This window comes from Salvia hispanica, unplaced genomic scaffold (genome assembly GCF_023119035.1).
Source record: "Salvia hispanica cultivar TCC Black 2014 unplaced genomic scaffold, UniMelb_Shisp_WGS_1.0 HiC_scaffold_51, whole genome shotgun sequence".
NCBI classification, from domain to species: Eukaryota; Viridiplantae; Streptophyta; class Magnoliopsida; order Lamiales; family Lamiaceae; genus Salvia; species Salvia hispanica.
The window spans coordinates 17037-28358 of record NW_025952256.1 but is presented as its reverse complement, the minus strand read 5'-3'; the positions used below and the strand labels follow the sequence as shown (position 1 = coordinate 28358).

At 46.9% G+C, this 11322-nt stretch overlaps 1 protein-coding gene across 1 annotated transcript; it reads left to right on the top strand.

The window, feature by feature from the left end:
* The first annotated feature begins 4989 nt into the window (after nt 1-4989).
* LOC125199446 lies at nt 4990-8032 on the top strand. The gene is made up of 4 exons (XM_048097451.1): nt 4990-5045; nt 5103-5490; nt 5765-6421; nt 7955-8032. Exons 1-4 carry the CDS (start codon nt 4990-4992, stop codon nt 8030-8032), a joined length of 1179 nt encoding a protein of 392 aa, XP_047953408.1.
* The last annotated feature ends 3290 nt before the right edge of the window (nt 8033-11322 follow it).

Below are 11322 nucleotides of genomic sequence, written 5' to 3'. Positions count from 1 at the left end.
CATAGTCTTCATCTTCATTGCCTTCAAGCATTAAGAGAAACTCTCTAGTTACTTTATTCTTCATCTGCATCTAGTGCTTGTGATTCTGTGTCGTCATCCAATTTGAGTGCTTTCTCATCTCCCATCATGGATTCAAGGGCCTTGATTTGTTGTGCTATGGAGTCAAGCTCATTTAGCCTTGTCAAATGGGATTCATCTTGGACAATTTCTTTAACAACCTTACTTGAAACTGAGCTCTGCTCACTGGAGCCAACTTGTGGGGATTTTTAATTCCCATGAGGTTTGCTCATGTGTGCTCGTGCGCATGGGCGTCTATCGTGTGCCCTTGGGCGCGCGTCTCTCGTGGGCCTTCGGGCTCGTGTCTCTCGGGCCTTTGGGCCCGGCGATCCCTTGGGCCTCCGGGCCCTCGGCGTCTCTCGTGGGCCTCCGTGCTCGCGTCCCTCGGGCCTCCGGGCCCGTCCATCTCTTGGGTCCTCGGGCCCTCGGTGTCTTCCATCGGGCCTTCGGGCCCAATGTACAACGGGCCTAGGCCCAGAATCATGCTTCGCGCATGTGCTTCCCATCGGGCCTCGTTCCCTTCAGCGTCCAATCCCTTGGGCCTTCGGGCCCTCGGTGTCTCTCGTGGGCCTTCGGGCTCGCGTCATATCCCTTGGGTCTACGGGCCCTTGGTGTCTCTCTCGGGCCTTCGGGCTCGTGTTCTTCGTGCCTTCAAGTGCAAGAGTCGGAACATGGCTCCCAAAAAATCCTACGACACGGACACGTGGTGGTACGTAAATCAATTACATAATAATCAGATCTATTTAGCAGATTATTTAGACAAAACCTATTCGCGTAATTATCACATGTATCATGCTCATAACTTGAATTAATCATGCTTTAAGAATATTGAAACCTAAAACATGCTTATCTACGGAGCAGATAAATACCTAATTAATTCTCCTAAGAATTGAAGATGGCTAGCTTCTTCTCCACGTGATGCTTTGAGTACTAGACCACAAATCTTCTCTCTGGTTCCCGAACTGTATCCAATATCAGTGTGGGCTGATCTTACTAGAATACTAGGACTTAAATAAAGAAGACAGAAGAAATCCTTTTTGGAATAGGAGAAGAATTCGAAATTCTCTTCAGCTTAGGGCTGAAAATTTTGAAAATTTCAATAATGAAAATTGTGTTATTTCTGTCTCCTTTATTCTCCTATTTATATTAAGTTCCTTTTGGGCCCAGACAGGGATCTATGGAAGGTTTTGGATATGGGCTCATCCAATTTACTTTTTACTAATTAAATTGAACCCACAATTTAATATAAGTTATAATTGGAATATTACGAGCAGCCACTACAGAAGTAATATTGAACTCTCCCCATCCAAATCCGAAATTACAAGTAATCCGGGTTTCCGTTTAACTTTCATTTCTCGTGCTTAAGATTAAAATGTCCATTAATTAATTAATGTCTACTATTGACTTAATTAATTAACTTCTTATTAATTCCAAGAGTGGACTTAGCATGAAACGCTTATTTATTATTCATAGAGTAATCAAACTCCAACTAGCTAGGTTCCGAATAATAAAACCTTGTTTCGCACTCCTCTTGAGGACATTATCAAACGAGACTCTCCTCGCGCACGATTCAATATAATAGAAATCCTAGCACCGCTAGATATTGATCACCACTACCCAATATATCAGGATAATTGGGTTACGAAAAACCCGCAACATTTGATAAGTCAAAGTAGTGCATAATCAATACCATATGCTCAATGCTAACCTACATTGATTAAGAAACAAATATTATCAAGACCTCGCCTTTCAGTAGATAGCCCAAGGACAAGTCTTGCTGTTAGATCCGTTCAGTGCTATACCACACCAATGTCATCTTATTTCAGTAAGGCTTAGAAATATGCGGACTGACATTGCAACCTTTCTCGATGGATAGTAAAATTCCATCTAGGTTGTGAAATTCATCTTTTTCTTTGTTTAGAACCGACCGTGTTACCTTAAAGTGGATGACGCCCACAACCGGTCTACTAAAACAAAGACTTAGACTTTGTTAAGTTAACTTATACATTTAAACATGCACTTAGACATCCATTAAATGTAAAACATAACAACATTATGACAAAAATAATCTGTTTTATTCCTTGGAAAATAAAATAAGAGTTTTACAGTATTCAATCACTCGAAACGTGATTTCTAGTATACAAACTCTAACACTCGGGCCCTCGGTGTCTTCCATCGGGCCTCGGCCCGGAATCATGCTTCGCGCATGTGCTTCCCGTCGGGCCTCGTGCCCTTCGGCGTCCAATCCCTTGGGCCTTCGGGCTCGCGTTCTATCCCTTAGGCCTACGGGCCCTCGGTGTCTCTCTCGGGCCTTCGGGCTCGTGTTCTTCGTGCCTTCAGGTGCAAGAGTCAAAACATGGCTCCCAAAATATCCTACGACACGGACACGTGGTGGTACGGGCCTACCATAGAACGCTGCCGACTAGGATTTCTGGAGTAAGGGGCCCCTTCGGGGGTGGGCCTGTGCGACTATAAATATTGTTTACCCATGCTTTAGTTTTAGGGTTTTGAGATTTTTTCTCTCTAGGTGAAGCCGCCGTTTCTCTAGACTCCATCGCCTTCTTGCTCTGTTCTAGGGTTTGCTTTTGCCGGCGCCGCCGCCAACCCTTCTAGGGTTTCCCACAGCCGCCGCCGTTCTCGTGCATCTCCTTACAAAGTCTCATCATCCTTCGCCACTGTGACGCGCTGAGGTCTTAATCGCATCCTCTTGGCAGATCCTAAGCAGCCAATCGTCCTCCCCTCCTATCTTCCACGGTGGTTCCTCCGCCGTTGACCTAGATTGGAGATGGGAGGCCTGAGTCGTTGCCGTCTACTACAGAGCCACACTAGAGTACCGGTCATGTTCCTTTCGTGAGGAATCAAGGAGACTCCGTCGCCGTCAGCCAACACTCTCTTCAGAGGATAATCGCCGCTCCAGGGGGTTAGTTCCATATCAAGAGAGGCCGGTTCGCCTGAACATAGCGACTGGTATCCCATTGGTAAACTCTCTCCTTTACCTCTTTCTTTTTTCCTTTTTCTGGTGTCACCTTTACTATCATCTGGCCTTCATCCTTGCACACGCATAGTGTGGACATAGGTAGATTGGTCTTGTTATTATTTTTTCTTTATCTAGGGTTTTTATTATAGAGTTCATACCAGGTGTAAGGAGGCCTGACCTTGATGATATAATGAGCAAATATAAATATTTCGCTCACCTTTGCAAAGTTGGAGGCTCCCAATACAACCTTGCTACCCTAGTCCAACACTTCAAGATCTCCCTTCAATCCATCCAGGATGGGGTCACCCGAAGTAAATCTGAAGAGGAGCTCATAAGTGAGGTCGACCACCAGCTTCAAATAAAATACAATAGTGCGTGGTTGGCCGAGAACCAAGCTTCGAATCCTGATTCAAGCCTTGCCGCACGAACTATTCTCCCGGCGGAAGGTATAACATCTGACTCTTCTAGTATTTCACTAACCAAGGACAACATCCTCCCCATTAGGGAAGGATGGGGTCCCTCGTTGTGTGGGGAGTTCCAACCAATGTTGCGTACCACAGCAAAGGCTGGATCCTCTTCGGATTTAAGACCTACTCGGACCTGGAAAAAGTTCGGAATAGGGGCCCATATGCTGTGTTCGGGATCCCTCTTATTCTCCAGCCAGCACCGGCGAGTTTCAATCTGGAGGATAACGTCAAGCTGCAAATTCCAATCTGGATCCGCATACCGGATCTGCCACTCACTCTCTGGACTAAATCAGTGGTGGAAAAAATTGCCTCGGCGGTAGGCACACCTATTGCAGTTGATCAAGCTACCATCCGGCGCCAATCTCTAGATGGACCATGGGTTCAAATTACCCTTGACATGCAAAAAGACCCCTGGGATAGCTTAAACATAACTCTACCGGATGGATCATCGATGCACCAACGCATTATCTTTGAGCACCTCCCAAAAATTTGCCATCTATGTCATGTGTTCGGCCATGCGACACTGGGCTGCCCAGGGCCGGAGGAACGGGAGAGACTGCGTATGGAAAACAAAAAACGGGAGCCCTCAAGGCCGCGTACAACCGCCAAAAGTAGGGAGTCGAGCCGTGGAAGAGATATAGCCATTCGTGGTTCAGCAAATAGCAGGCAGCTGCTAAATGTGGTGACTCAAGCCACCTGGAAACCATCTGGGAAAAATCAATCCAATGGGTATACGGGCGTTCATTCCACGTCCAAGGACCCTCTGGAAGGAAACCGGTTCCAGTCTCGGCAAGACAAACCGGAGGAGGCTGGCGAGGATCAAATGGAGGAGGAAACGGTCCAAGAGACTCCACCACAATTTCTACCCGTCTCCACGGAACATAAGGACAAAGGCAAAGAACCTGATATGGTCCCTGAAGATCTTTAATTGGACTTTATTGGCCATGTTGAGGACTCGGAGTCTGAGGGACCGGATCAGGCTCACGCATACATTACCCATCGAGGTGCAAACCATGGGGCTCTCGACCCACTGGAATTCCCTAATTTAGGAGATGTTGTGGCGGCCAGTCGGGGCAGGAAGAAAGAATCTGCTACCAGATCAGGGGGGCGCCAGGGTCGAAAGATACAGCCCAACAACTCTCCGAGAGAAGATGCTACTAATCTTGTTCCTGAGTTCGAGAAAGAAGCTGCTCGTGATGACCACATCGGACCCGACATTAATCAGCCACATATTGAGGATGCTAATCCTCCAAGTGTGTGTCATCGATCGAAAAGTCGAGGTCCGAGGAAGGATGCCACAACTGGCACCTCTATCCGAAAGAAGATCGGCAAGAACAAGCGATCCCTCTCGTGTAATAACCGCCCTCTGGGCGTTCCCGATTTCGTCCCGCCCCAATGATAGTTACAACCTGGAATGTCCGGGGTATGCAGCCGCCAAAAAGACACCCAGTGGTGGCTGAGCAAATAAAGAGAAATCGGGTCGATGTCATGGGTCTTGTGGAAACCAAGATGAGGAAACCAAACTTGGAAGCTTTCATGGCCAGGTACTTTCCCTCTTGGAAATTTGTTTTTGTTCTTGCAGAAAGAAATGATACTTGCAGGATGCTTCTCCTCTGGAACCCACAAACAACGGTTCTAGAAGTGGTCAATACAGAGCAACAAGCCATTCACACAAAAATCAGGTGTATTCGCTCTAGAAATTCTTTTCTTTTCTCTCTTGTTTATGGTTTGCACTCACCTGAAACACGACAACCCCTCTGGGACTCGATGCTAGATTTTGGATTGCAGGGACTTCCATATTTGGTGAGCGGGGACTTCAATGCAGTCGTGCATGTCGATGAAAGGCGTGGATTTAGGAAGCCAGACAACAGGGAAATGGATGGCCCCATTCAGGCTTGTGCGATTCTTGGGCTACAAGATGTGCCTTCTACGGGCTGCTTTTTTACATGGACCAATGGCCACGTCTTTAGTAAGATTGATCGAGCGAAGGTAAATCAGGAGTGGCTGGACAAGGGCTTCATTGCAAACACAAAGTTCCTCCCGTCGGGTTTTCAAACCGACCACTCACCGGCTGTAACAAAAATCTTTGCAGACGTCCAAGCCGCCCCAAAGCCCTTTAAGTTCTTCAATTTTTGATGAGCCACCCAGACTTTGAAAGTACGGTCTTAGGGACTGGAGGGCCCATGTTGTTGGTTCTCATCAGTTCAAGCTCTTCCAGAGGGCGAAGGCTTTCAAATAATTTCTCAAAGCCTTTAATTTCAAGGAATTCAGTGACATATCGGCCTGGGCTAAAGAAGCAACGAAGCAGCTCGAGGAGCTGCAACTTAAAGCAGACCGGGACACCTCAAATAGAGCCTTACAAGATCAAATCAGACTTCTCAAACAGAAAACCGAGCTCCTTGTCACCTCAGAAAAGAACTTCTACAGCCAGAAGGCCGGTCTCAAGCATCGCCTTCTCAGTGATCGAAATACAGCCTTCTTCCATGCCATGGTGCGAACCAACAATACAAGAAACACCATTGCCCTCCTCTGCAAACCAGATGGTTCGCTCATTGAAGATCAAGATAAGATTGCGGATAGCTTCGTCCATTTCTACAATGGACTCTTCGGAGTTCCAAAGGATGCTACGCCTCTTATCCCAGAAGTCATCCGCACTGGCTACACCCTGAATGATGACGAATCACTTAGTCTCATTAGGGGAGTCTCGGACATGGAAATAAAGAAAGCTCTCTTCTCCATAAAGGATGACAAGGCCCCGGGTCCGGATGGATACTCCTCGGCCTTCTTTAAAAAGAATTGGGGCACGGTAGGCGCGGACCTCACAAATGCAGCTCTGGAGTTCTTTGAATCTGGGCATCTCCTTAAGAGCTTCAATACCACTGCGATTGCTCTCATACCAAAGACGGCGAGCAGCCCTCAAGTAAGTGACTTTCGACCCATAGCTTGCTGTAATGTCTTTTATAAGATTATTACTAAGATCCTTACTAGACGTATGGAGAGTTTCTTGCCTAAGTTAGTCAACCAGGCTCAGTCTGCTTTTGTCCCGGGTCGAAACATAATAGATAATATTCACCTTGCCACGGAATTAATGCGTCGATATGATCGGGCTAGAGGCGTCCCAAGGTGCACTATCAAAATTGACTTGAGGAAGGCCTATGAAATGATATGCTGGGACTTTCTAGAAAACGTCCTTTTAGGGCTCAACTTTCATCCAGTCTTCGTGGAAAGGGTCATGGAGTGTGTGACATCCCCGTCATACTCAATAATGATCAATGGTAGCCCACATAGTTTCTTCAAAGGTAAGCGAGGGATAAGACAAGGTGACCCAATGTCCCCCTCTCTCTCTCTTTTTTTTTTTTGGTGTTTCAAAGAATGGAATTAAAAACAACGAAGAAAGAAAATTACAGGTGAGACACGGGCATACCCGAGGCATACAATCCAACTAGCCAAGGCTAGTAGGTTGGTGGGGGGGGATGTCATGTGGAAATGCTCGATAGATACAGGGAAGAGCATGATTACAATACAAAAGTCTCACTAAAATTCCATTGATAAGCACCTGTCGGCAGGAGTCCTTTCCTCTCTGTTTGCGTCCACCACCGGTCCCTCAACAAGGATGAGGGAGGGCCTCATTAAAACCCCTTAGAGAAAAAACCCAATGGGAAAAACTCTCTAAGGGGAAAAAGAGTACCCAAGTGGTATGTTTGATGGCCAGCTCGTCCCTAGACGCCAAGATAATTCTGCACTGTTTCATGTGGGTATCGTGAGTACAATGTGGCATAAGTGATCTTCTTTACCTCAAACACAATGTGTCTTGGATCAAAATCAGTTCCTTCATGGACCATAGCGTTCTGTGCCTTCCATGTAAGGCTAACTGTCGCCATAAGTGCAAGTCTACGTGCCTTGCGAAGCACAGTCGAGACTCGTTCCTTGGTCATCCATTTAATAGCGCTTGGAATGGAGCCAAGTAGCCTTCTAAGTCCAAGCCAGGATTTGATGGATATCCAGACTTCTCTTGTCTTTCGGCATTTGAAGAAAAGGTGGTCGGCCGATTCGGTGTGCGTCAGACATAACGGGCAGTGTTGGTCGGAGTTTAGATAACCCAGTCGGTCCCTCGTCGCCAGGCGTCCCTTGATAGCTTGCCATGTTGTGAAGGAGAACTTTGGCGGCACAAAATCTTTCCAAATGAACCTAGGCCAAACTTGCGCTCGCCTTTTGGTCGGAACCAATCATATGCTTCGGCTGTCCCTTTTGTTGCCTCCCACTTGGTCCAGAGTTGTGCGACTTCTTCTCTAGTCCGGACATTGAGTAGTTCGTCCCTAATCTCAAGGAGTTGCTTGATGAGGGGTGATTCCCTTTTCCTCGGCCTCCAATCTCAGATTGTTGTGTGTTCAAGGTATTCACTATGGATCCATTTGATCCATAGTGAGTCCTTCTTCAAATGGATATTCCACAGGTTCTGGGCCATCAGCGCCTTGTTCCATGCGCCGAGATCCCGAAAGCCAAGTCCGCACTCGTCTTTTGGCAGGCATAAGTCCTTCCACGCGATTGGGGGGTGTTTCGTTCCCCAAAGGCATTCCCGGCAGATAGATACAATTCGGTCCCGAACATTCGCTGGGAGGGGAAACACTTGCAACTAGTAGCATTCCACGCCCTGCAACATGGACCAAATAAGCTCAGCTTTGCCTGCATAAGATAGGTTTGTACCTGTCCATTTATTAGTGATCGAGGCAATCTTTTCAATAAGGGGCGAGTAGTGCATAAAATTGAGCTTTTTAGATTCCAGTGGGACGCCTAAGTATTTGACCGGAAGGCTTCCAATCTGGAAGCCAAAAATCTCCTTGATATCCTCGATGTCCCTTTCGCTGGGTAATGCCGCACATGAAAATGTTGGATTTGTCCTTGTTGATTTCCAAGCCCGAGCATTCTGAAAATTCTTGCATGGTGTCAGCAAGGATGACCATGGACATTGGATCGCCCCTGCCAAACAACATAAGATCATCAGCGAAGGCTAAGTGAGTAATTTTTTGTTTAGCACACTTCGCGTGGAAGTTGAAGTCGTTGTTGGCTGTTCGGATGGTAAGCAGCCGGGAAAGATACTCCATGCAGAAAATAAAGAGCGTTGGGGACATGGGGTCGCCTTGTCTGATGCCCCTTTTGCCTTCAAAGAAACCATGAGGGCTACCATTGATAGCGATGGAAAAACGTGGGGAAGTAACACATTGCATCACCCAAAACACAAACTTTGGGTGTAGATTCAAGCCATTGAGCACGGCTCTGATGAAGTCCCAGTCGATTGTATCATAGGCCTTGCGCAAGTCGATTTTGATAGTGCATCTTGGGGAATTCTTCTTATTTGCATAACCCCTCATCAATTCTTGGACAAGGTGTATATTATCCATGATGCTTCTACCAGGAATGAAGGCCGATTGCGCTGTGTTGACAAGCTTATTCAGTAATGGTAGCATTCGGGCTGACAAGATTTTAGTGATAATCTTGTAGACCACATTGCAACACGCGATGGGTCTGAAATCACCAACTGTGGGATTCACTGTCGTTTTGGGAATCAAGCTCACAACTGTCGTGTTGAGATTCTTCAAGAGACGTCCTGTGTTGAAGAACTCTAAAACTGCCCCGATCACATCTTCCCGAATTCTGTCCCATTGGTTCTTAAAGAAGGCTGATGAATATCCATCCGGTCCCGGGGCCTTGTCGCTGCCAATATCGAACAAGGATGTTTTGATCTTATCCTCGGTGACACTTCTCACCATGTTGCGACTGTCCTCCTCATTGACAAGAGGTCCCATTTGGATTACCTCATGATCGATTGGGTTGGTTTCCCTTTTAGTACCAAGGAGCGAGGTGAAGTAATCCACAAATTCCTTAATGATCTCCTCTTGGTCTCTTGTCGCTGTGCCATCATTCTTATGAAGGAGGGAGATGCAGTTCCTTGAATTGTTCCTCTTCACAAGTGAATGAAAGAATGTTGTCCCTCTGTCGCCTAGGCTTGAGAATTTGAACTCGGCCTTTTGCTCAAAGTATGCCCCTTTCGGATTCTTCAAGATAGGCTGCCTTTTGTCTTTGGGTTTTGATAAGGCTCCTCAAATCCAGATTGGTAGTGTCGATATCAGCCCGTTTTTGAAGCTCAGCAAGAAGGTCGACAGCTTCCTTTGTTCGCTTGGATAGCTCACTAAACTCAGTGAAGTTAAAAGATTTCAAGTGTTGCTTGAACAATCTGCCCCTTTCGGCTAGCACAAATTGTGCCAAGCCATGGACGTTGACACGCCAATTCTCCTCCATGAGCTCATTGAACCGGTCGTGCTTAAGCCAAAAATTGAAAAATTTGAAGGGCTTTGGAAATGAGGCAGTGTTACCAAACAGGGTGGTGACGACCGGTGAATGGTCCGCATAAATCCCAGGTGGCAAGTATTCAGTGGCGGCCATGTATCCACTCGTGAACCCCAAGCGTCATTGACCATGGCTCTATCGATTTTGCTCAAGATGCCCCTGTTTGTGGTGAAAGTATAACGGCAGCATGTACCCATTGTATCTTCAAGGGCAAGGAGGGCGCAAGTGTCCACCATGTTTTTGACTTCATATTCCGTTGGGATGTTTCCCACAATCCGTTCATTGGCTGCCATTACGTTGTTGAAGTCCCCACTAACGAGAGTTGGTTCAGCCTGCGAGACATTATCAATTAACGAGTCCCATAAAGGTCTCCTATCAGGAATGGTATGTTCACCATAAAAGAGCAAGCACCTGATTTTGGTGTGGATTGTTTGGGTATGTTCACCATAAAGGTATCCAATCAGGAATGGTATGTTCACCATAAAGGTCTCCTATCGGCTTCTTTCTTTTCGCACTCACGGGCATGGATTTAACTTCCACCCCAGATGTGCTTCTTTGCGTATTACTCACCTTGCTTTTGCAGATGATCTTATGCTTTTTGGAAGAGGAGATAATCACTCAATGCAGGTCCTGGCAGATGCAATGATGGAGTTCTCAGCCTGCTCAGGCTTGGAAGTTAATCAAAGCAAATCTAACATCTTCTTGGCAGGCTCGATGACCCAAGCAACCCAAAATCACATCTTGGCTATCTTTGGATTCCCAGAAGCCCACCTACCCGTCAAGCACCTCGGCATCCCGCTTGCCTCGAGGATGCTCAAAACGGCGGATTATTCCAACTTGATCGACAAAGTTGCATCCACCGTTAAAAAATGGAATTGTAAGTCCCTTACATATGCGAGCAGACTGGAACTTATTAAATCTTGCTTGCAGGCTGTGGAGGCCTATTGGTTGCAAGCCTTTCCGATACCGGATAATGCCACCTCGAGGATCGTTGTCACCGCAAATTTTTGTGGGGGGCGAGAGTGGGAAAAGGTTAAGGACATCTCCCCTTCCAAAAGGGGGGGGACTTGGCCCGGGGGACCCAAATTGGGAACCTCCCTTTTTGCATGCAAAGATCTTGTGGAATATCCACCCCAAAAGCGACCCCCTTTGGGATTCGCGGACCCAAAACGAAATTTCGGACCCCCTTTCCCGGGACAAAAACCAGGGGAAAAGAAGACTCCACGCTTTTTGCATGTTTGCCCCACCCGTGAGCTATGCTCCCAAAGGAACAAGGGAAAAAAGAGGATCTCCCGAAATTTTAAGACCAAGGTTTGGCGGTTTTGAATGGTTCGGGAGAGAAGATAATTGGGCCAAATATGTTTGAAAGGCATGATCCCGCGAATCTCCTTCTTGCCTCCCCTTTTGGGGGGGAATCCCACTGTCTATATTTGGGGAGGAGACGGAGCAACATCTCCTATGATCGTGGGGAGAAGA

Bases quoted from the DNA above. Each gene is read 5' to 3' on its own strand.
- LOC125199446 (XM_048097451.1), top strand. From the start codon at position 4,990: ATGGGTCTTGTGGAAACCAAGATGAGGAAACCAAACTTGGAAGCTTTC. The intron at 5,491-5,764 runs GTAAATCAGGAG...TTTAATTTCAAG, and splicing joins GTAAGATTGATCGAGCGAAG to GAATTCAGTGACATATCGGC. The intron at 6,422-7,954 runs GTAAGTGACTTT...GATATTCCACAG, and splicing joins AGACGGCGAGCAGCCCTCAA to GTTCTGGGCCATCAGCGCCT.